This window comes from Amphibalanus amphitrite, unplaced genomic scaffold, assembly GCF_019059575.1.
Source record: "Amphibalanus amphitrite isolate SeventyFive unplaced genomic scaffold, NRLGWU_Aamphi_draft 000850F_arrow, whole genome shotgun sequence".
NCBI lineage: Eukaryota > Metazoa > Arthropoda > Thecostraca > Balanomorpha > Balanidae > Amphibalanus > Amphibalanus amphitrite.
Window position 1 is genome coordinate 178,124 of NW_024882344.1, and position 24,524 is coordinate 202,647.

General features: G+C 55.5%; 1 protein-coding gene across 1 annotated transcript in view; it reads left to right on the plus strand.

Annotated features, from left to right (window-relative positions):
- LOC122367104 (extracellular serine/threonine protein kinase four-jointed-like) overlaps window positions 1-23,154 on the plus strand; it is a 36,315-nt gene extending 13,161 nt beyond the window's left edge. Inside the window, exon 2 of the mRNA XM_043339916.1 lies at window positions 20,016-23,154. Within this exon, the coding sequence (XP_043195851.1) occupies window positions 20,020-21,585 (1,566 nt within the window). The 5' untranslated portion in view covers window positions 20,016-20,019 and the 3' untranslated portion in view covers window positions 21,586-23,154. The remainder of the gene's footprint in view (window positions 1-20,015) is intronic.
- The last annotated feature ends 1,370 nt before the right edge of the window (window positions 23,155-24,524 follow it).

Genomic DNA, 24,524 nt, shown 5'->3' on the forward strand with positions numbered 1-24,524 from the left:
ATTGTTCTATTATCTTACATTTGAATATCTAAAATGGTTTGTTGGCTAGAGTAGCACACTATTCACATGATTGTGCAATAAAGGACTATACAAAAGTTTGTGAAGTCACTTAGGCACTTAAAATTCATCACTAGCTTAGATGCTGTCATATTCTCAAACCGCATCCTCACCCTTCCTCCACCGCTTCATTACATCCCCATAACATCGTACGTTACATCGCACACTCCACGTTACATCGTACACTCATCACGTTCTGTGTGCCCCGTGTGTCGATCCATCAGCAGACGGAGCGGTTCTCTGTCTGTTGGCCTGGTTTCCAGCCACCCTCAGCCGGCGGCGGCGACCACTCTGACCACTCGGAGAACGCCCGACGGGCGGCAAACGGCCGGCCTGTCACAGCGTCGGCCGTAAATCAGAGCTGTGACGAGGACCGGTGACCGGTCGGAGCCGCCTCTGTCAGCCGCCAGCCGCCGACGGGAGCAAAAAACACGACCGCCTCGCTGACGATTGTCAACCACATTAAAAACTAATAACGAATATTAGTCCCTTTAATTAGAGGGAGTTTTTCTCAAAGGGGAACAAATTCCTGCTGTATCTGATCGACCGTCCGCACATTGTTAATTCTGAGCTCTTTAAATTAATGTCAATCTCCGGCGACGGATAGCAAATGACCGGGCATGTGCAGTCGGCGTACCACAGCGAGGACAAATGGTCAAACTGGCCAGACGGACAGTCCAATTTGCGGAGTTCGCATCACCATCACGTTACCTTATTCTGAAGCTGCTCAGTGCAAGCGTTACCTGAAACGGATGCTAAACAATAATCGCCTACAGAATGGCTTACAAGCTCGGCGGAGACAGGCGGCATCCACTGGGCGCTACGGCCGGGGACAGCCGGACGCGGCGTCTGTCGGGTCTGCCGGCGGTCGGCCCGGCCGTCCCGGTCTGCAGCCCGCCGTCCGCTGCAGCCGGCGCACCTTGCTCCGCAGAGTGACACCATCCCCAGCGCGCTGTCATAGCTCTTCGGCGTCCGAGAGCGCCGCCATTGCAGTCGCATTCCAGGCCGGTGAAATATGAACCATTTTCATGCAAATTCGGCTCGTTTATTTTTGGCGCGCCAATCAGCGTCGGCCGGGTTTTATGATGCAGATCGGCCACATTTCATGGTGCAGAGCGGCGCGGCGGCGGCGGCGGCAGCGGGCGCCGGCGCGGGCATACAGATGGTACGCTTACGCTGCAGCCGCCGACGATTTACGCCGGCCGCTCGGATGTGAACGCAGAGGGGGTCCAATGGCGGCCGAGGCGGCCGAGGAGGCGCGACGCACGGCCTGGAATGGCCCGGCGGCGCCGTGGTGAGTTCGGCCTGCCCTGGGGCGGCCGCAGCCACCGACTGGGCTGGGCCGGGCGGGACGGTAGGCGGCGGGGCGAGCGGAGGATGCCCATGTGCCCACTCACTGAGCGGTGCGGTCTGTGAGGGGATGCATCAGAGGGAGACGGAACGGGGACGGGAGAGGACGAGATTAATTAGATGATTAAGGAAGACCGGCGTACGGGGATAGGAGAGGGTTGATTGTAGCTGTACACAGGGATACAGAGTGCAGTTTGAATGGGATGCGGTATCTCGCTTACGCCAAGGTTTCAACATGCAGTAGAAGACTGCATCTGCACACAGGAGCATAACCGGAGACTACAATCGTTCACGCTGTCTAGCACCGGTTTGAGAGGAAACGACTTTGATTTTGAAACCAAGCACAAAACCATCAAAATAGGCTTTATATACTTTGTGAATATTGGTGGCTGGCGCAGTGCTGAGATCATGACACAAACTCTGTTGCATTATAGTATCAGATAACACTTGGCACTTGACCAGGTGTCAAATCTCACCACACAGGGTCCAGAGCTATCCGCACAGCCCAGCCAGCATTCCACAGCCGAGTAAAGAAGCCTGCCCGTCCGGTTCCCTCGGATTAGGCGTCACCGAAGCACGCGCTGGACTGGGGAGGGTCCCACCTCTGGCTCGGGGACAGGGCCTAACTGACCTGTTCCTGCTTGTGAGCAGACAGCTTGATAAACTCAGCGTGACCTGACCACCAGTGACTAATTCGACGTGACACTTGCATCGCACTTTCCAACACTTGAAGGTGTTTGTGCTTCCAATGCAAACATTTTCTCCTGTCTATCTTTCAGGGGTCGCAGGTGGCTCTATGACTCACCTCTGTGTATTGAGGTCACTGCTTGGCTGTCTCCGCCGCCTGGCTCGCTCTTCTGCTGCTGCAGAGCCAGTGTTTGGGTGCCTACATACTGACGTGCGCCGGTCGTCTTTCTCGCCGGCTGTCCGGCCGGTGTTTGCGGCCAAATATCTATGCTGTCTGACAGTGTCCGCGGTGGCAGCGGTTCTAACCGCCCCCGCTCGCGGTGGCTGAGGCGTTAACCACATCTGTCCGTGGTGGGAGTGAGCAGAAGACATTGACAAACCACACGAGACAGACTGCAGACCAGAGAGATCAGACAGAGCAGATGAAATTACGAAATGACGAAAACCTCGAACGATTGCTCAATCCGAGCAAGTACTCGTCTGTCATATGAATGTGTCACGGTCCCTCTAGGCTCTAACTCATGCTAAGGTGTATTAGAAGAGTCAGAGGGAGGGAAGGAGGGGTAGCTCTGGCGTCTGACGGCAGCGGACGCCGCGTCATCCGCCCCACCATCCCGCTCGGCTGATCTCAGCGAGGATCGTCTGCCGAGGTCTGTCAGACGAGCCATTGTCCGCCCGACTGGATGGACACTTATATTGCCACTTCCTCTCATGCTGATCAATCGGGGCTTAGCGATTTATCTTTTCTGGAGACATTTACTGGTTCTGCAAGGCCACTGGCGATATCTTGCACGTCAGGCCGTGCCAATTAGGATTGGTGAGAGTTGCCATGCAGATGGCACATACGATTGGATTGAACGGATGTGGTTTTACCGCAAAAATGTTCAAGCGATAAAGTTAGTTTTTCTCCCGCCTAAGATCAATCTGTTTGATTGGTCGGTTTTCTTCGCCATATGTTGCCACGTAACACTGTTGCGCAGATTCTATCCGTCAATTCACTTATTTTCATGGCTAGCAAGCCTCATTATTGTTTGATTATTTGCCGTGATAAAGCTCGTCTAATTGGTTGACGCTGGAGTTTTCCATATTTCACTCATAATCGTTTGTGGTTAAGAAGCTGTGAGCGATGATATATTCTGGATTCTTCTGGACGCCATTATTTCGTCGCTATGACTGCCCGCTGTATCAGCTTGCTCCAACCCTTCAGCGCTGCTTCCTCTGATTCAGTCCTTCTTTACATTGAATCAAATCATCTCAATCACTCAGTCGCCTCCGAATCAACCCTTCACCCCAGTGCAATAAGTCAATCTCTCCCGCTGAATGAGGCCATCTTCCCGCCAAATCCACTCCCCGCCGCTGCATCCTATTTTCTAGTAACCTTGTCTGCAGCCATCTGTCAGTCTCGGTGACACCCCGTCGCCCTCATTGAATCAAATCGTGATCCGGTCGCGCTGACCGAACCTGGCAGCAGCAGCCTTCTTTGACATGACCGACGCCCTGACATGACGCGCTCCACCCAGGCCAGACGCTCGCACACGCGAGCCACGACAGGGCTGCGCGACCAGCTGCGGCGCGCCGGGTCTGCCGCGCCCGCGCCGACATCGCCGCGCCCGCGCCGGCCCTGTACCGATCCCCGATTGTCGCGGCGTGTTTGGACTTTGAAGTTGTCCGCCTGACGGCGGCGGCTACACGAGTTTTTGCTCGGCCGATGAGCTCGCTTTTTGCAGCCGGTCTGTGACGGGCGCACACGTGCTGGATTGAAGATGACCAGAGGATGTCTCACCTCGCTTGGCCGTCATCAGAGTGTCTGTCGCGTCTGGTGACCTCGTGACCTCCTCAGCACTCTCAGCTGAGCCGGCAGAGTGCTCCGGGAGTGCCGAGCTCCGAGAGTGCCTGCCGAGCCTGCAGCAGCGGCCGCGCGCAGGTCGCCACTCGGGCGGAGCGCTGCCGTGCCGACTGGCGGGACCGAGAGGTACCCGTTCGATCGATCGCTTCATTTGCTCGGCGCGCACCGGCAGGAGCCGTCCGACAGGCGAACGGGCCGTGTGCAGCTGATAAGGAGCGACTAGTCAGGGCTGGCGAACGCTGACCGGTGTCAGGAGGCGCCCCGGCAGACGCCAAATATGTGCCCGGCGCGCTAATGGACCTCTTCTGCCCGTCACCTCACACACCTCCGCCGCTGACGGTGCAGACCGGCAGATGAGCGGGAAAATGCACGCCTTTTTCACACATAAAGAAATGCATTTGAGTATAATGCAGCTTACCAAACTAACCAAATAATGATAGAAAAATGCTTAGGGGTAGAATCATACTCAGAATATTTCGATGAATTTTATCCACCATTCGTAAGTATGTTTTCAGCCATTTTTTAGGTTCTGGCTAGTGAATCAGTCTACCTTCCTCAGGTCTATGGCTCGGTGTGTTCGTCCGTCGCTCGGTCTGTCTGTGTGACTCCCGGTCCGTCAGTCATATGCTATTTCGGTCGGTTGGTCTGTCCGTCCATCGCTCGGCGCGTCGGTCCGTGTCTCTCGGGCGCCGCGCCCCTGTGTACACGGTCCGTGTCGGAGGCGGCACCGTGGGCGCTGCACAACGCTGTCCAAACAGGACCCGTGCGCCGTCACGCCGCCCGCCGAGGCACCGTTTTAGCACCCGCACGCCACCGCGCACCCGCCGTGCCGGCATCGCGGACCATCGCGCCGAGACGGCTGACCTGTGTCCACACAGCACGCAGCGGACTAACCCGGCGGCGGCTGGTCACACACCGACGGCCTCGAACCGAACCCGGCTACCTGTCAGTCTCCGGCTGCTTCTCCTCGCCGTGTTTATCTTGCTGGATGCGTCGTCCGCTGTCAGTTTTCTCACAGCGATTGAAGTGGTCTTTTCACCTCCAATCTCGTCTCTTCGTTTCTTTCTATATTTTTCCGCTCTCTTTCTTTCTTTCTCTCTCTCTCTCTCTCTCTCTCTCTCTCTCTCTCTCTCTCTCTCTCTCTCTCTCTCTCTCTCTCTCTCTCTCCCTCTCTCTCCTCCGTATGCGCAGCCTGTTCTCAGAGATCCACTTCTCCGGTCCCTGGCTCGGAGCAGTGATCGCTTCTCCTAGTCCTCAACAAGTGCCTAGCCCTGAGGCGATCAGCAACGCTCACCAACGCTCACCGCCATTCACCAACGCTCACCAACGCTCACCGGCTCTCACCAACGCTCACCGGCAGGCCGACCACCAAGGTGACGGGGCGGTTTTCAATGCCGCACGTAAGATTCGAAGTCGGCATTATCACGGTCGAACGTGTCTTTGAGACGGGTGTCTTTTCATCCGCATCTATTCACCCAAACGACGCTATTCACACGGCCTGCGCGGATGCCAACTCTCCAGTCAATGACCGCGGGCGATGGCGGACCTCTGAGGCGACCGGCCGGTCCGCGGACCCTCCGCTGGTCCCGCCGCCGGTCCCACGGGACACCGCGCTCCATTGAGTGCCGTGAGAGGCTGACTGATCGACATAGGGTTGGCCGGGACGGCGGGGTGTCATTGTTGGTGGCGGCGTCCCCAGCCACTCCTTCGTCCTTATACAACACAGACGCTAGTGTCCCAGAGCGACCTTGGCCCCAGGCTGAGCGAGTGAGAGAAATGCGCCAGTCGACTGAACTCAGGACCACAGGGGTCCGTTGTTCGACGCGCGTGGGTTTGACAGGCACCAGAGTTAGTTCGACCCTCGAGTCGGGCGCGGCTAGCCGCATACTGATACCGGCCCATGACGGTATTCTGCACGCGTTGAGGCGCGCTTTGTCCTGTCAAAGCGCGGCGTAACATGTTCGGCACACAGCCCTCTCAATTCCGATGAGGGAGCGTCACTCAGCAGCCGTATCACATTAGCTGTTCAAACCGTCTCTGTCGGGTTCGTTCGGTCACCCCAGCAGCGCTGTGCGCTCCAGCAGACGGTGACGTCACGGTGGAGGATTGCTGAGCGCACCATTCACGTGCGGCTTTGACGACCATAACTTGGAATGAGCTTATAGCGCGTCAGGTGGCACCCTGAGGAGTGGAGAGGAGGCGACCGCGGCGAACTCGGCTGAAGCACGATTAAGTGACACCGCAATCAACTGCAGTGGTGAAGCTGAGGGTTGTGGCAACCCACAGCGGATCAACGTCTGTCTGAAGCTCAGCATGACTCTGAGTTTGGGCCCTGAAGTCGGTATGACGCCCCCAACTACAAGGCAACATTCGGCCCCGCCCTTGTAGCAGAATTCCTATCCGGCTAGAGTCCAAACAGGAATGAATGCCTGTCTTTGTGGCGTGGATGAGGCACTGACCACAGTCTCAGTATGTCATGTCTGAGAATGTCGTAACAACAGTGACTGTCTGTTGAAGATAGCTGGTTTGGGGGCGTGATGTGTTGTTTCTGGGCGTGGTTTGGTGTGTGGGTGCGGTTTCGTTGTGCGGTGGGCGGACGGTCAGAATGGTCAGAGATGACTGGCAGGCGTGGGTGGCTGGCAGCATGGATTACGTCATCATGACAGTTCATAGACAGCTCAAATAGTGTTGGGTGGCTCGTGAGAGCAGTGACATCATGACACAATAATGCGATGCTTTTTCTGTTCAAGGTGAAGTGATTCAATTAAAGTAATCAAATAAAGTAATGGAACGCCGAACATCATACATGTCCTTGTAGTGTAGCTCATACCCAATGTTGCTCAATACCCTCATACCCTACTCATCATGTCCGCTGCTTTTCCTCCTTGTGCAAGCATGGCATGGGAAGTTTTTCCTCAAGCTCCATCTACCTGAATCTCGTGACACACTTCACACCTGATCCACACATCCGAGCGAGTCAAACAGCCGAGGAGGCATCTCCGGCCCGCGACCGGAGAATTCTCGCCTTACGATGATGCTGAGGATCTCAACACGCCGCCGGAGACGTTTATTAGCTGTGCTCCGGTGGTCCCCGGCCCTCGCTGGCTCACGGGTGGGCACGTAACGGTGGAAGCTGAGCTAATTAAGCTCACCGGCGCGGCCTCTATGGACAAATAACGGCTGTAAAGCGATAAAAGGCGGCGGCTCAGCACCTGATGTTGGCCTCTCCCACCATCAATTGTAAATCTGTCACCTCGAGTCGAACTGGCCCGCGATGTTCCGTGTGGAGCGACGCAGCTATCGACGAAAATGTTACCGCTCTATGTGGGAAGCCGCAGACTTTGGTATTTCCGAATCCGCATCTTGTGAGGAGAGATACGCATATTGACACTTTCTTTTTGAAGGTGTGTGGGGCTGCTTTTATTTCGGCCATGCTCAGCAGTCCGGCGTGCGCTATGGACATCGTTCGCAGGATGAATTCTGCCGTCATTGTCCAGAAAACCTTTGGTAAAAAAAGTGGCGTACTGAAATTGTTTTATGCATGGCTGACCCCGTCTATAAATGTCTACTGTCTCTAAATGTCTCCAGTCATTCGTAGCAGCTCTCTTCTTTCTTGCAAAACTTCGCTGAGCGCACATATGCATCTTTTCTGATGAGCTTTCCATTCCATTTACATTCCATTTACAAAACACGATGGCAGCGTAAAATAAAGTATCTTCGGCGATTTCCAAACCACTCTGCTCCTCTCCCCACCAAGCGCCTGACATCTGCCCACCCCTTCCGCCCCCACAATCATCCACCGTGACCCGGGCCAGTCACGTGGACCGTCTCGGTCTCCGGCGGAGCTCGGCGGGTTGGCTGGGGCCGATGGCCCGCGTGCACAGGTCCGGTCAGCGCACCTGGGACTGGGGCGTGACAGGGCCGCCGCCGACCGCCCCCGACTCGGCTCCGACAATGAGTCACGGACGTTGTCAGTTTCACACCTCGATTTGCTCCGTCAGGCCTTAATTGCAGGCAGTGACGGTGGCGGGCCGCGGGCTGCTGCTCGATTGCCGCCGCCCACCGCCCTCCGCCGGCTCCCTGTCGCTGCCCGCTGGGGCGGCGCCGGGCGCAGCACGACATACCAGCGCAAAAAGGACGCGGCTATAGCGGCGCGGTCGGCCAGAGCAGCGCGGCAATAGCGGCGCGGTGCGGCGTGCGCGGCGCGGCATTCACTGGCGCGTCGCGCCGCTCGGCTGCGCCCTGCCGCTGGCGCCCGGGAAACCCGACTGCAGTGCACATCTCTTGAGAGGGATTGCACGGCGCAGAGCCGCGGCTAGATTCCCATCCATGGGTGGTGGCCCGATTAGGGAGCCGTAAATAACGCCAGCTCAAAACGAGAAGACAATCAAAAGCGTGGCAGATCGATTATACAAATCAGGAGCGCAGGTGGCATTTACGAGATGAGCTTGAGCTCCAGCGATTTGTTGTATCCTGTATCGCATCCGTTATCGAGTCAGGTATCGTACGGTCGTCCGTGTCGATGGAAATCAGGACGATCAGCCGCTGTCACATGATGAAAGATCTTGCTGTCGGTCAGCTGAGGACACTTTTACTGGCTAGCCACCACCAGAAGACACTCGCAATGCAGCGCTAACCGGAAAAGGTTTCTCCGACTCGTTACCGTTTTTATAGTCTACCAGCCGCATTTGCCGGCGGATTTGTTCTTGTTATTGGTCGGCTGGATGCGCCGACTCTCCTCTCTCTCTCTCTCTCTCTCTCTCTCTCTCTCTCTCTCTCTCTCTCTCTCTCTCTCTCTCTCTCTCTCTCTCTCTCTCTCTCTCTCTCTCTCTCTCTCTCTCTCTCTCTTTCTCTCTCCTTCTCGGCAGCGCGGTGCCCCGTCGCTCTGTAATGCCCCGACAAATGGAGGCGCATTAATCGGCTCGGCCGCTCAGCACTGGGCCGGTCCGAGCGCGCCTCTGCTCACCTTCTGTCGTCCCTGCCCATCGGAGGTGCCTCGCGCGCCGGGCGGCAGCCGCCCGCTCCTGGCAGCCCCAGCAGCCAGCCGCGGGCCGACGCTGAGCCTCGCCTCGGCTAAATAAATCAGACACTTTACGCAACAAGAAAACCAATTGAAATGCATCTCACAGCGGCGGTACAGTAGCTGACAGAGGCGCTCTGGCGGCCGGCCGCGGTGACAGAGAGTGTACCGGTGAGCAGGCGGCCGGTCGGACGGCGCGCGCGTCTCCGGCGCTGCGCTAACGGATCTGTATGCCCGTGTGGACCCAGATAGTGCGATAGACGGTTCGTGACACGGCGGCGCGCACTGGCCGGGCCCAGACACGCCCGGCACGCGCGCTGATCGCTCTCAGAATGCAGAGCGCCGCAGACGGCCGGCCGCTGCCGCTTCCCGAATGCCGTTCAGGTCCCCGCGACCCGGAGAACTCCGGTATGGATCGGAACGCGCTCTACGGCGGAGCTCACGCTCACTGAGTGATGTGGAAGAGCCATGCGACTGTGCCTTTCACCGCGGCTTTCTCAGCCTCGAACTGTGAGTGGTTGTCGACTGTCGAGGAGACAGCAGGTTTCCCTTAGCTTCCTTACTCAATGAACTTCACTGCGATAAATCTCACAAACACGCAGCGCCACAAAAATTCTACATTCAATCAGCGTCGGTGCTGTTGTTTGGGGAGCATTTACCATCCGTGTTACGTATATTTGACTTATAATGAGAATGTCCGAACCTCTGCTCTACATGATACAAGATAAGAACGTGGCCAAACTGGTTTCTCTAATCGCTCCACCATGTTCACGCGGAGCTGCGCAGTGCTCAGTCTCCAGCGCATCTCTACCAGTACCTGAGTTTCCAGCTCACTCCCCACGCCCCTCCTCGTGCTATACCTCCTCCTACCAGCCGCCCAGCCGCGCCGCCTTCGAGCAGCCGGTGAGCTCCCCGCCGCGGCACCGCCTGATAAATAAACATGCTCGCTGCTCACTAACGAATAGCGACCCGGTCGGCGGCGTGCAACACTGGCCGATCGGGGTGCCGGGGAGCCGGCCGCCGGGCCGGGCGGACGCGCCGGTCGTTAGGGGCGGGAGAGGGCGGGCGCCGGCAGCCGCTCCGTGGAGAGGGGAGGAGCGCAGGGTGAGTCATTGAGGAGTCAGAGGGCGGGAGACTCGGTAATAACCCTTAGCAGCGTGGTAGCCCCGGGAAGTGAGGGAAATTGCAGGAAGGCTGGAGCTAAGAGATTCATTAGGACGTGGGAAAAACGGGCCACAGTTGGGCTTAGAATAAGCTATGGAGTGGGCGGAATTGTAATGTATTACGAGGCATCGTAATTTGATTCTTCATTCAGCTGCTGATGAACATGCTGTCAATCAACCAGCATTGATTTGACCTTGTGTGATCCGCTTGTTCTGCACATGCTAGTTAATTGCAAGCAGTTTGGTTGAACTTCATCCCATCCTGGCAAGAAACTTGACCTTCCTCCCGGATTTCGAAGCTGGAGGCCTACTACGCGTATCTTCCTGCTCTTCTTTTCCTCGTTTGATATGCCTTATTTTTCTACTGATGCTTCTTTTTTTCTGTTCGGTTCACTCTTATCTTGCACGGCCCCGTCCATACGAACGGACAGGACTCATCAACCACACCTCGCCATTTTTCACACCACACGGTATGTTCACCATCCAGTAAAAACAGGCAATCATCTTATATGACATGTGTATTGTGTGCTTATTAGCCCGGCTAGAGCCCAACACCAAACAATCTTTCCGTTCCACCCGATGTTCCTGTGCACATCCCATAACTTGCCCACTCTTCTTGTGGTCCGTTCAGACACCACGTGGTCCATTTGGACACTACGTGGTCCGCGGACCGGCGGAACCACCGGCGGTGACGGTGCACATTGGCCGCCGCCGCGCCGCAGCTCGCCACTCAATGGCCAACGGAAATGGCACTGCGGGCTGACCTGCAATGAACACTTCATTAATCAATCGGCATCGTGGCTGGCCGGCCGCGCGCCGCGTAATGGCTGCCGAGCCGGTGATAGCCGGGCCGGCCCACTAAATTATAGACCGTTTCAATTTATGTGTCAGAGCCGGGCGCGTGGGCCGGTGGGGTGGGGCGGGGCGGAGGCGGGGCGGGGTGGGGGCGAGGAGGGCGTCAGTGTTGTTGGGAAGGTGTGTGAGAAAGTTTACAGAATGGGACATTAATGATGGAGGCAATGCATTGTTAAACAAAGACTGTGAACGATTGACGTTTGAGTTGTAAGTAATTTGATCTGTGAAAACACTCACTTTTGCCTAATCCTCAATATTTTGGTTTACTGGATCACCGGACCCAATGTGGCATAAGAAAAGCGCATTCATTGGGTAATGTGGGGGGGGGGGGAGGCTGAGTACGGATTGCCGTGCTGTACCATTAATTGACATTTATGCCCTCTAGCATCATTAAAATTTTATTTGAACGAAATTCTATATTTCAAATATTGGAAAGTGATTTCCTGCGAAAGTCAAGCGCCCGAGAGTTTTTCACTCAATTTCCAACTCCAGCTCAGCCATTCAAGCCGACGTATTCATTATTCCACCGAAAGTGACGAAAGGTGCCACCCCGCAGCTTCCGTCATCAATCTCCTGTGAAGCTGGACAGGCGGCGGGACCGACTCCGACACTCTCCCGCCCGCCTCCTCCCGGCTGCGTCGCCGACCAGACAGTAAAGAGACTCATCCCTCACTCCTCCGCGTGGCGGCCAGCACCACTCGGCAAATTACAGTTCCTTTGTTCTTGGTGCCGCCCCTGCGGTCAGCGCCGGCCGGCCGGCTGGGCCGCTGCCGTCCGCGCGGCCTCGGCAGACGAGCCGGCAGCGCGTCCGCTGTGGTATTTGGGGCTAATGCGTGCACTACCGTGCACGAGTTGCACGTCTCGGGTACGGCCCTACCCGCCGTGCTCGGCCGTGGCCGGGCGGCGGAGGGTGGCACCGGCGGTGCCCACGGTCGGCTATGTAAGCTGTCATGTAGCCCACGCCCCTGCCCGCCCACCAGGCAATTAGGGCCGCTCCGGCCGGCCGGCCAGCTCCATAATATCCTGGCTCAGGCCCGCAGCGACCGGCCCGGACGCAGCTCAGTGAGAGCGGGAGTGTGGGCAGGGGCGGGACGGGGCGGGCAGGGGCGGGCCACAGCTCATCGGCAGGTGAGACGACTCCAACAACCAGCGAGACGTGCTCAGAAAAGTTGATATTTTAGAACGTCCGAAACCAGTCTCGGCGAATTGTTACTTCACTTCTTTGATTTCACTCTAACCTTTGACTGAAAGTGACACCGTACACGTACACCTTTCCAAATATCTGGTGACAATCGATGACAATTAGCGGGCTCCTGTGGTGTCTTGTGACCTAGCTGATTATCAGTACCACGCCTGATGCCATCTGATGACACATCGTGACATCAGATACAGGTCGATGTCAGATGACAACATCCGCTCGCAGTCAGTGTGACATCCGGCGCCGCCCGTTGTTTGTCCGAGCCTTCCGTAACGCTCGGCGACTGTCCGTGACATCAGGTAATGAATGTGACGCACTGCCGCTCATCGTCTCGCGCTCCTCTCAGATCTGATGGTCCTCTCAGCTCCCCGGCGCCGCCTCAGCGGCGAAAAACAAGACACCCGGTCGCCTCATGCGCGCGCCGATAACTGGCTATCGCGCCTGTCATCGGGCCGTTTTTCCTAGCTTTGTCGCCCGGTTCGGTTTCATCTGTCCAATTATAACACGTGTATTACATGTGTTTTCATTAGCCGTCGATTTTGTAGCGGCGGCAATCCGCGTGTGTCGGTGCCCAGATCCGCAAGGCGATTGCTGTTGCACGCTCTAAAAATCGTCAGGACGCGAGCGGCTGCAATAATAGATTGTGAAGCGGCTGCAAAACAATGAGGTAGTTGCACGGTCTAGTTTTTACAGTATTCTTGGCATGTTTGTAATGATAGATTGCATGCCGCGAAAGGGTTCACTGCTGTCTACCTTGGTGTAGGTTAGGTTTCTTTGCCATTTTAGTGCAAACGATAGCTGATTTAACAGCTGAATTTGACATCGTGACCATGCCATGCTGACGGTAGACATTGTGCGGCGGCATCACCAAGTCGAAACAGGTGTACTTTGCACTGGTGCACAACCATTTTTATTGGTGCTGCGTTTTTCTGCGGTTCAGAGACGTGCAAATTGCGACTATTTTATGCACACAACAGCTAAATACCTTTCAATCATCCATCCTGATTAGCTGCAAACCACCGTAAGACGCTGTGACACCTGTTATTGTATGATCCACCAAACAACGCTCGCCTGCTATCGTTTCCCAGGCTGGCAGCGTACGTGAAAAACGTCTGAGAAATTCCGTCCCGTCATCGACATCGAGTCCCGGACCGGCCGCCGGACCAGCCGGGCCGGGCCGGACCGGACCAGGCCGGGCCGATCCGGGGGATTACTGGGATGCCGGTGTGTCGACGAGCGTCCGACTGCCTTCCCGGGAGCGGGCAGCGGCCTCCACATGCCGCCAGCGTCCCCCTGTCCTGATCGATCGGCGTATTTGTGCCGGCCGCTCGCAGCGAGAGAAAAACGTCCGCAGACGGCATCATCATGCATTGTTTGTTCTGTTCGCAAACTTAGTCACTCTAATGCCACTGTTTGTCGAAAACACGTGTCACGAACGATTGGATTAGACTCTGAATTAGTATTTTAAGCCTCCGTGGGAAGGCTATCGCTGGCTGTTTGCGGGTTATAAGACTCGGAACTGACGTACGCGTCGACTCATTCAAGGACAAGTGTCTCCGGAGCGCCGGCGAGGGAAGGGGAGGGGTGCAGGGTAGGTCGCCCTGCCCGCATCTCCCGCCCCGGTTGTGCAGTGGTGCACGCCCTCTTTTACAGTCGCTGAAGCTGAATGAGTTCATTTCGTCCTATCTGATGTCTGTCCTTGGTCCTAAGGCGGGCGCACACTACTAACCACTCAGTTTACGATGTTGTTGCCATTATAAAAGTTCTGCAGCAGCTTTCTTCGAGTACTTTATGTTGTATTAATAAAAACTGCCTTGTTGCTGTTAAGATATGGGCTGAAACTATATACGGGCACCAGTGATAATTAAATGGTTTAACTGCACCGTAAATGATGTTATGGGAAGTAATTCAATATTGGAGATGTACTGCTCCGACATTTAATTTCAATATTTTTTATCTGACTGAAATTTGGCTGAACATGGAGGCTGAAATCAATGCTGCGCACCAGCTCAATAACAATAAGAGCTAGAGTATTGTACTCAACTATGAAACGGCCTATTGTAAACAATAAAGAGCAAAAAGAAAAGAAAGAAAAAGAAAAAAGTTGAAAGGAGCATTTCTGGCAACAGATCATTATGCAATATGCAATAAGACCATGTCCCGTTGTATGGAACGGAAAAAGACGCCGATGAAAGTTCACACGAGCACTGAAAGTCAAATCAAGTGACGCAGTCCATTATTCTGTAGAAGCTCAATTTACAGCTGGCGAACTCCATAAATACCTCATGATGCTCAAATCAGGCGTCAACTTTCACCAGTCGCCCGTGTCTGGGCCGACTCAGAACCCAGCCGGTACCAGCTGTACGGTCGCCGGTTCGCCAGACTAAAACACAGCCATTCTGCCAGGTGCTGGAGAGACTTGCCCTCGCAGTTCGCCAGACTAAAACACAGCCGGGCAGACTAAAACACAGCCGCTCTGCCAGGTGCCGCAGACTTGCCCTTGCAGTTCGCCAGACTAAAACACAGCCTGAGCCGGCCAGACTAAAACAGCCGGCCAGACTAAAACACAGCCGCTCTGCCAGGTGCCGCAGACTTGCCCTCGCAGTTCGCCAGACTAAAATACGGCCAGGTGCCGCAGCCGTGTCCCCGCAGTCTCCACGGTAGTTGGGTGGTCGCAGTCCAACAATGGCCGCAGAACTACATCAAGATCGGCAGATAAAACGAATGGCCAGACCCGTGTCCATAAAAGTAAACTGTCCGCTGAGCGTTGAGAATGGCTTGTGTTTAAAATGCTGAGAATGTCAAAGCCAGTGCTTGAAAACAGCGATGTGTACACAGCAGTAAAAGAGGAATAGGCTTAGGTTGGCATTTAACTGCAAAGGACACGGAGTGTATGCCTGTGCACACTGTACACGGCTGACGACGGTACACAAGACCCTTACCTCGTCAATTTATTCCTTGCTCATTTACGACGGCCCAGTCGCGCTGAGTGCTGACCAAAGGAGTCGACAGTGCTTACAGTATACCGTCACTCTGCTTTGACGTAGACCCTTATCAGCGGTATAGTTAAGACTATGAATAATACTAAACGATGACTGGACTGCGTGGTAGAAAAAAAAATCATTTTAACAACCGACACCTCTTTCGTAGAACAGCACTTTCACGGGATCAAGAAAAAATCCACCCACTAAGCTGGCTGAAATGCCTATCATGGTTCCTTGAGTCGTTTGCAAGTGAAGTAGCTTTAGATCTAGCCTCAACGGAACGATCCTTTGCCCTGATCGTTACCTCCGCTCCCCTGAGCGTTCCGCGCGCCTGACCTAGCTCGCGGCAGCCTCCAGGACCCCTGCCAGTCGGCGGCGCCGCGCGGCCGGCCGTTTCGAATTCGCGTCGGCGGCGGCGATGGTCTCAGCTGCCGGCCGCGCAGTCGGCGGTCGGTCCGCAGACCGCCCGGGCCGCGCCGAGTCGCTGACCCCGCAGGTGGCGCCTCTGGCGGCGGCGGCGCGCACTAGCGCCGGCGGAGCGGCCGCCGGCTCGAGATGGCCGCCCGCCGCTGAGCCGCCGCCCGCGCCCCGGCCGGCACCAAATTGGCGGCTCATTTGCATGAGCGATGTGCGCCCGGGCGGGCTGTCACTCGCGACAAACGCGGTCGTTTAGCGTCGAGCTGCCGGTCGGGCTGGGGTGCTCGGCTGTCGGTGCGGCGCGCTGCGGCCTGGCTCGTGGGAGGACGTGCCGCCGGGCGCCGAGCGCTGGTGCCAAGTGGCGCGTCTGATTCGGTATTCACGCGCCGTGTTGGCCGCGGCAGCTGTCGCGCTCGAGCTCCCAGCTGATCAGTGATGAGGGTCGCGCCGGGGTGTCGGATCCCGGCGGATCCCGGCAAACCTCACCGCATCATAACGGACACAGCATGCACCGCGAATCCTGCGTGCCATATGCCACCTGGACTTCCAATTATGTCGCGACTAGCGTATCTACTATAACTAACACCTTGACGGGGACATCTCCAAGGAAACCGCGAGCCGGCGATCGGCAGATAGTCTGCGGACTGGTTTCTGCAGATCCGTTAGTGGTAAGCCCTGCAGCTGCTGCTGCGGGCAGCCGGCGGTGGCGGCGTTCTCGGCTTAATGGGACGACCCGTGATGGAGACTGTCATGTGTTACCGTGCCCGCTAACCCGGGTACAGGTGCAGTTAGTTATTATTTGTAGGTCAATTAGACTATGAATGGTACGCGGCGCGACCATCAGTCGATTTCTGATTGCAGGTCGACTTAAGTATGCCATTTGATATCATAATGTGCATTAGAAGCATCGTTATGTGAACGCTCATTAAAAATATCAATACGTTGAGTTATAAATTTTTCTAGTAGGACCACTGCTAAGCTGGCGCTTTCAATCGTTATTGGTGTGAGGTTATTGCTAAGCTAAGACCATTATGACATAGTTGTCTGTTGGTTGGCACAAATTAATTGCCATTCCGCCGTTATTTTCGACGGAATAATGGTGAATATTATAAACGCGAAAAAAACATTGGATCAAAGACGGTGTAGGCATAATTGTAGATACCTACATATAACTGAAAATAGCGATTAATTGATTTCAGTTTTTTTTTTTCTAAGCTGAGTGCTGTGAGCGATGCATCATTCATTTCGTTAACGGTCAAGTGCTAATTAAAACTAATAAGTACGAGTAAGGACATGACACAATGTATTGAATGTGAATGAAAGTGCTTAGAGACATAAAAATAGCCAGCTAAGCACAATATGCCTCCATCATTTACAGCAGACGGACCCCATCTCCAACTTCCCTCACTGTCACTTGTCACTCCTCTGTTTTCCTAGCATGCTGTTTATCCTTGTCGCACTCATCTCTTACACAAGCTGATCCCCAGCCTTGACCGCTGCCAGCGTCTTTCCTACAGGGACATACGGCACCTCGCCGAGTTTGTCCTCGGCGCGCCATCACTGTCACAGCTGACAGCCAGCTGACGACCGACCTCGAGCTTTGTCGGGTGTTAGTCGCTGGAGAGAGTCCCCCGCCCCGACACGCCTGTTATTGGTGTCACAAGACTCGCGGGTGTCAAGGGTGTCACAGAGGCCAAACTTAGCCTGGCACGGGGAGACGGCCCTTCATACGGGGGTGTTGCCAGAGTTTAACGGTCAGAGTTTAAGCGTGCACGAGTCAATGGATTATCATAAACCAGCAACCGTAATTGTCTCGTGGTTGCACTGAAAAACGAAAAAATGCTAAAAGCTTACCGTAAAGGTATAGGTACGTTTTCATATACGCTTAGCTATTATACGTTTAGCTTTTTGAGAAAGTGTGCTAAAATCGCTATAAAATTAAAACCGTTTGATATGTTGCTGTCATTTTTGCTTAGGTTTGGGGGGAATCGAGCGGTGAATTGCCTGAGCAAAAATGACAACAAAAATATCAAACGGTTTTCATTTTATAGCGATTTTAACATACCATGCCTCAACTAGCCTCACGGTCTCCAATAGCCCCACCTACGGTACCTTAGTACTCAGCGATGTCTCTACCTAGTGATGTAGATGATGAGTCGTTTGTATGTGTCTATCTTTTTTATCTTATTCACATATCTATTCAGATGCCACTTTTTGGAGGAGTAAACAAAAGTAAGTTTGGTATACGCTTGCCAGGAGACCAACACAGTGACCTAAAGACATTGACACCGGGAAATTACATCCTTGGACTGTTTGCGTCTGTTTACCGTAAACGATGCTCCATGTCCACGGGAGAAGACATATTTTCGCACTTAGTTCGAAACAAGGGACTATAGAAATTTAGTCCTTATGGAGCCATAAGCCCCCTGATTGTGCGAGAAATCCTCACCTGTCAGGGCCCAGGTGAAGCCATCTCAGTCGCCCGTCTCCACTAATGTCAAAGACGGACGCGGCGTCTATCGGAGCGCCCGAGCCGGACCCTCCTTCAGGCGAGCCCCCCGCGGGGAGCAGTGCTAACCCCCGCTGGCCGGACGGTCACACGGGGCCACACACGACGCGTCCTGGCGCCGCCAGGTATTTAACCGGGCGCAGGCATGCGGCCGGCGCGGCGCCCAGTCCCCATTCCGGCGGTACAATCACAATGGTAAGCCGCAGGTGCCGAGGTGTTATCGGCGGCACCGCCGCGGCGCTCATAGAAGAGCCGCTCGCCGGAAGACGCTTAGCTGATCCCCTGCACCCCTCCACCGTCCCTCGATTTAACCAGGACCGGGGTCCGGTCGGGCGCGGAGGCGGCAAATTCCATCGACCCGTCCCTCCCACGGCCCAGCCGGGTTAAGACGCTGCCGGCTGGAAACCCACGCTGTCTCGGTGATTGCGAGGGTCCGGGCCCGTTTTATGGACCTCGTTGGTTAGTACCGCCTGTTCTGTTCGGGATGGAATGGGGTATACTATAAATAGCGCTCCCGTGTGAACGGTGAGCACTGCGGAGGAGGGCACACCGGTGACGTTGGGATAATCTTTGACCATTCTGTCAATTCTGCACGCTTTGAACGTTGTCATGCTGTAGCTTCCGTCCAATAGCCGTGCTTTTCGTCCTGTCTTGAGTGGCGTTTGTGTATTACAGAAGCAACATTTTTTTATACGCTCCTTGTTTAATTAAGGGGTGCCATACCGTTTTAATAAATATGATGAATGCTCAATGAATATTGAATATTGTGGACGAGGTGCTGTGACCCTCACAAACAAGCCAAATTTATATACCTGCACAATTGGGGATCACGAGTTGTGTATTATCTCCCACGCAACAGTCATAAAACTGTTATATGCTTCTGCATTCTGCCGGGCTGTCTCCATTCGCAGCTCCCGAACTCATTCTCAGAACAGTTGCTTTTAGCACTATTAGGTACTGCTTCTGGTGTTAATTAGTGCCTGCGTTGACAGGACAACGTTTCACTAAGTGCACTGCCTCTCAGATGTCAATAATTAGAAGCCTCGTGACCGGATCTCTGGGCAATAGATCATGCACCCATATTCGGTACTGAACAATAGCTCAATACGCTGAATCCTTGTGTTTGTAAGCTGCAGTCAGCTGATGCCCTCTGTGTCTAATCCTAATTCCCTTTTTATTTTGTTTGGTATATTTTTACTTCATTTAGAATAATTAGGTACCAAAATATAAGTAAATGAAGTAGGTAATTCAAATGAGTTCCATGATAAAAGCCAAATGTTACCACCATCACACATTCCATGCATTTTTTTTTTTTTAGTGGCCCTAACTTACGTTACCGGCCTCGCGAGGAGGGCGGCGACCTAACTACGCCGCGCAAAACAAACCGGCCGTCCTAACTAAGACCGGTGGCCACTTTTACAGCAAGACAACATGGGAAAACCCATATCCATGTACTATGCCATGAATATGGGGAAAAAAAACCATGAATTTACGTTAAGACACACATCGAACGCTCATCCATGATTCTTCCTCCGTGGTGTTTGTTTACGTGTTGGCTGTGATGTAATCTGCTTGGTTGTATCTTCGGTCACCTACATCACTACATCCTCTGTTAAACTGGTCGCTCAGTAAGCATGTCTGTTTGCTCTGGTCCGGGGTACCGCTCGCCCACCTTGTCCGTGTGTCAGTGCCTGTGTGTTCTGTCCTCATCGTCAGCGGTTATCGCGCGCTGCTGTGACTGGGTGTCGTGTCGATGCCGCGTTCGGCGGCCGGCCGGCCCGTCGCCTCTCGGTCTGCCGTCTCCGGCCGGCCGGTCGTCACCACTGACGTCACTCTGACGTAATCAATTAGCCACCAATGGGACGGCTCGCCGGCACGGTAATTCACCCGTCGGCCGCCACTGATTGAGCGCTGTGTGACGTTTTGCAGGTGCATGGGCGAGGAGTCTCCGCCCCGCGCCGCCGGCAGCCGCCCGCCCAGCCGCCCGGCCGCCGCCGCCGCCGCCGCCGCCGCCGCCGCTGCCGGGACAGTCGGGCCGCAGCCGCCGCGCCGCGAGGAGGCGCACACAGACGCGCCGCGCCGCGCCCATGCCTGTGTGACGGCCGCCATGCACAAGCTGGAGGTGCTCGGTGTGCGCGTGGCGCCGACGCGCACGGCGCAGGCGCTCTGTGTGATCGCCGCCGGAGTGGCGTTCGTGCTGGGCACCGTGTTGGGAGTGCTGATCCCTCTGTACGTGCTGCCGCCGCTCTACGCCGAGACGGACTCGGGAGTGACGCCTCCGACAACGGCTCCCTCAGCCGCTGGACTTTTGACGGCGCTCGGCCGACGGCCGCCGCTGGTCACCCCGAGACCCGCCGAGCTGCCGGTGGAGCTTGTGGACTCCATCAGCTACCTGGGTACCGCAGTGAGTGAGGACAGTGAGAGTGTGTTGTCGAGTTTGGTGAGCACAGAGAGCTCACCTGCGGCGGGCCTTCAGAGGACCTCTGCCCGGCCAGCGGTGGTAGTCAACGCTAGTGTTGAAGATGAGGAGTCCGACGTCGCTGAGCTCACGGACGGCATCTTCTGGAGCGATGCCGTGGAGGTGGCGCTTCCCCGAGGAGTGGCCAGTGAGGAGGTCACCGAGTGGAGGGCGTTCTGCCGGCGCGCCGCTCTCATCAAAGTGGAGGAGGGTTGCGGCCGCATGCAGAACCGTCTGCTGACGTTCGAGAACGGTACGCAGTCCTGCTGCCGCTACCGTCAGAACTTTGACCAGATCCAGGGCGAGATCTTCAGCTTCCTGCTGAGTCGGGAGCTCGGGATCCGAAACCTGCCGCCGACCTCTCTGCTGCTGGTGCAGCCGGCCGAGCGGCAGTGGTCGGCGGTGCGCGCTCAGCTCAGCCTGGCACAGTGGGCCGAGCAGCGGCCCGTGGTGCTCACGAGGTTCAGGGAGAACCTGACGCCAGCGTTCATCCCAGAGCAGCTGCGGGGCACCGACCGGCGCCTGCACCCGGCCGACCTGCGGCTCTCTGGGCTGAACATGGAGCAGAACCGCGACACGGTGCTGGAGCTGGCGCAGTGGTCCGACCTGATCTTGTTCGACTACCTCACCGCCAACCTGGACCGCATCGTCAACAACCTCTACAACCAGCAGTGGAACCCGTCCATGATGGACTCGCCCGCGCACAACCTGGCGCGTGACCCGTCCACCGGCCTGTTGATGTTCCTCGACAACGAGTCGGGTCTGCTACACGGCTACCGCCTACTCGACAAATACGAGCCGTATCATCGCACCATGCTCGACGCTACGTGCGTGTTCCGGCGAGACACGGTAGAGGCCATAAGGCGACTCCACCGCGCCGGCGACGTGGGCACCGCACTGCGGCGCATCTTCCGCGAGACGCATCCGGAGCTCGTCGACTTTCTGCCGACGTTGCCCGAGAAAAGCATCAAGATCCTCAAGAAGCGAATAGACAATGTTCACGAGGTGATTGAGCGCTGCGAACGGACGTACGCCAGTTAGTGCGCCGGGCGGACACGTGCACTGGGTGTGCGCTACGGACACGCAGTGCCGGTGTGCCAGTCATTGTTATTATCTCATCGGTCGCGGCGCGCGAGGGGACAGTGCTTTAACACCGACCAAGTCCGAGCGCGACCGCCACCATCGGGTGGGACTGCTGGTTCGCCGCGATCGGCTCAGCAGTCAGCGGCGGCCGGCTAAACCATTTTGTCCCACCCTCCTCATCTTGTGATAATTGAGCGCCGCGAGGAGACCTGTGATTACGACGGCTGGCGCCGCCCTCGCGGCAGTGGCGGCGCTCCCGCGGCCATCGCCGCGCGGCAGCCAGGTGCACCGCGCGCCGCGCGCTGCAGAGGCGCACTGCGCAGGCGCGGACAGCCGAGCGCCGGTGACTTACGGGACGCCGCCGCATTCCAGTGCCCGTGGAAAGAATGCGTGCCCACGGAGGGCGGTGGGGGCCACACGGTGGGTGTGCGGCCAGGGCGGAACCGCCGCCACCGGCCGCCGCGCGCGCTCAGTAAAACGACCCGCCGGTCGCCTTTATGGACCATCGACGCACCTAGCCAGCCAGTGAACGGGCCTCCATAATTGTGCGGGTCCGCCCGGCAGAGTAAACAAAGCACTAAGCGCCGCGCTCCCAGCTGTTAAGATAGGATCGGTGCACTCTCAACAGCGACCTGTCCGGACGCAGCCTGCGACTCTAGTTGGGCCGGGAGGCGCGCTGTTCTGGGACCAAGGATGTGTTGGACGGAGAATAGTGCCGACAGAACTGCCACACATTGTAACCGGGCGGGGATTGGCCGCAATATTGAATGTGTGAACTGTTGTATTTCTCCCCCGTTTTACGCTCCGTGGTTACAATCCAAGACGTTTTCTTTCCCAGCCAGACGCTTAGCAGCCCCGTTGTATCCATTCGGATTCGTTCACCTATTGCCATTTTCGTTTCTGCTTGCCTGCTCCCGGCCACACTGTTCCATTCCATCGCTCCGTCTGCCTTTCTTCGCGGCCTTTCCCTGCCTGGGTCCGTCCCAATTCGTGTTCCGCACCTGGCCGCGCGCTGGTCCCCTGCCCTCTCTGGCGACCCATCTCCCTCCGTGGGCCCGTGCGCCGCTCGCTGTGGCCTCCATCCTGAGCGGCGGCCACTCGCAGGCACGTAGGGAGAGTCGGCGGCTGACCCGTCTCGGCGGGCCGGCAGCGGCGCTCAGCGGGGACGCCGCGCGCTGCGCCGGCCCGGCCGCAGGAGGCCTGTTTTTCTGGCGATCCGCGCCGCGATGGCCGCTGGCGCGCCGCGGCGAGCCTGGCGCACATGGCAGCGCGCCGCCGACCGACGCCGTGCGCCGTCACTCGCAGTCGCGCGGCTGAACGCACGCGTACTTTTACTTTTGTTAAACGAGATGGTTTATCGTGTGTTTGGGGCGGACGCCGCGTCTGGAGATATGTGCTCCGTCCGTCCGCCTTTCCGGCGCAGAGTCGGTGAGATGCTGTGATACATGGTATTTGGATAGAATAGCATGCCTTTTTGTATGTATATGTGTCGACTGTTTGTTACATGAATATATATTAGGGTTGGAACGAATGAGTTTGGTTGATATGAGGGAGATAACAAGTCACATCAGATACCAGTTGTCGATCATGAAACGATCGGCCAAGGGAATACAAAACGATAATTAGTGCTAAGATCAAATAGGGGAGAGCGGGGAGAGTTGTATCATGTCCAAGTTGTATCAGGGCGAATTGTGCCAAACTTATCCAATGGATGGCGCTCGCGACACGACCAGCCGACGAGGTTTTCCGGGCGCCATCTTTCCCTGTTCTGTCTTGTGGCTGAGTGGACGTGTCTCGAGGTGAGAGCCGATTTTATGTTTTTTTAATGTCATTCTAAAAAAATAAGTTGCAAGAAAATGTGTGTTTTGGGCATTTAGATGTGCACGAATTTGAAAGATCTGCATAGCGGTGGTGAGGGTAGGTTCTAAGGCTGCGTGAGTGAAAACGGATTTCTCCAGCTGTCCGCTGTTTTTTTAGCACGAGGATGTTTTTCCAAGATGGCGGCTAGGTACATGTTGTATCAGAGCCGGGTGGGGTATGTTGTAACATGTATGTATGTATGCATGTATGGGTATGTTGTTTTTGATCGCGAAAGCTAAGCCCTGGCTCGCGTTTGTAGGTAGCTAGTCAATGCTCGTTCCATTTCGGCACAATGTGTTGGCTTCTTTGCTCTTAACGGGCCACTTTTGCGTCTAGTCTGTTGATGTTTCGTTCGGATTGCATTGACCTAAGTTTGGTCTAATAAAGTGAAGCCTTTGAGCATACCTATACATTGTGTTAACCCCATTTAATGTTGCTGTTATGTTCAAAACCAGTAGCAAGCACACTCCCTGAAACGTGAAATAGTAATACAAATTACCCCACCATGTGATACAACTCACCCAAGCCATGGGGCAAGTTGTATCAAAAACATTGTTCTATTCGGCAGACCGTAGAAGAAAAACTGGTAGAGGTAGCGGAAAAGTTACTTTGCACAAAAAAGCAGAAGAATCAAGGAAGGGGATAGTATGGAAATAATGAGTTTATCACGGATAGTTACGAGGTTATGGGTCTCGGAGTAAAAACTGATACAACCCACCCCACTCTCCCCTATCAATTCATATCTTTTCATAATCTTTAGCAATTTCTGGAAAACAATTCCCTTGTAAACACAAATAAAAATGAACACATTTATCTTTTCAACATCAGGTACAGGGATCATAGTAGTAGCACGGAATATATAGTCTACGACAGAAAGTGTAGTAGCTAGGTGTGAGAATACCCAAGCCTTGTCTCGAAAAGGCACTCTGAACAGACAAGTACAGAGCTGAAGATACACATCTCGGGGACTTCAGAAGAGGGATTCAGAAGGCGCCAAATAACAGTCCTATCGAGTGACTGGGCCATCTCGTAAGTCG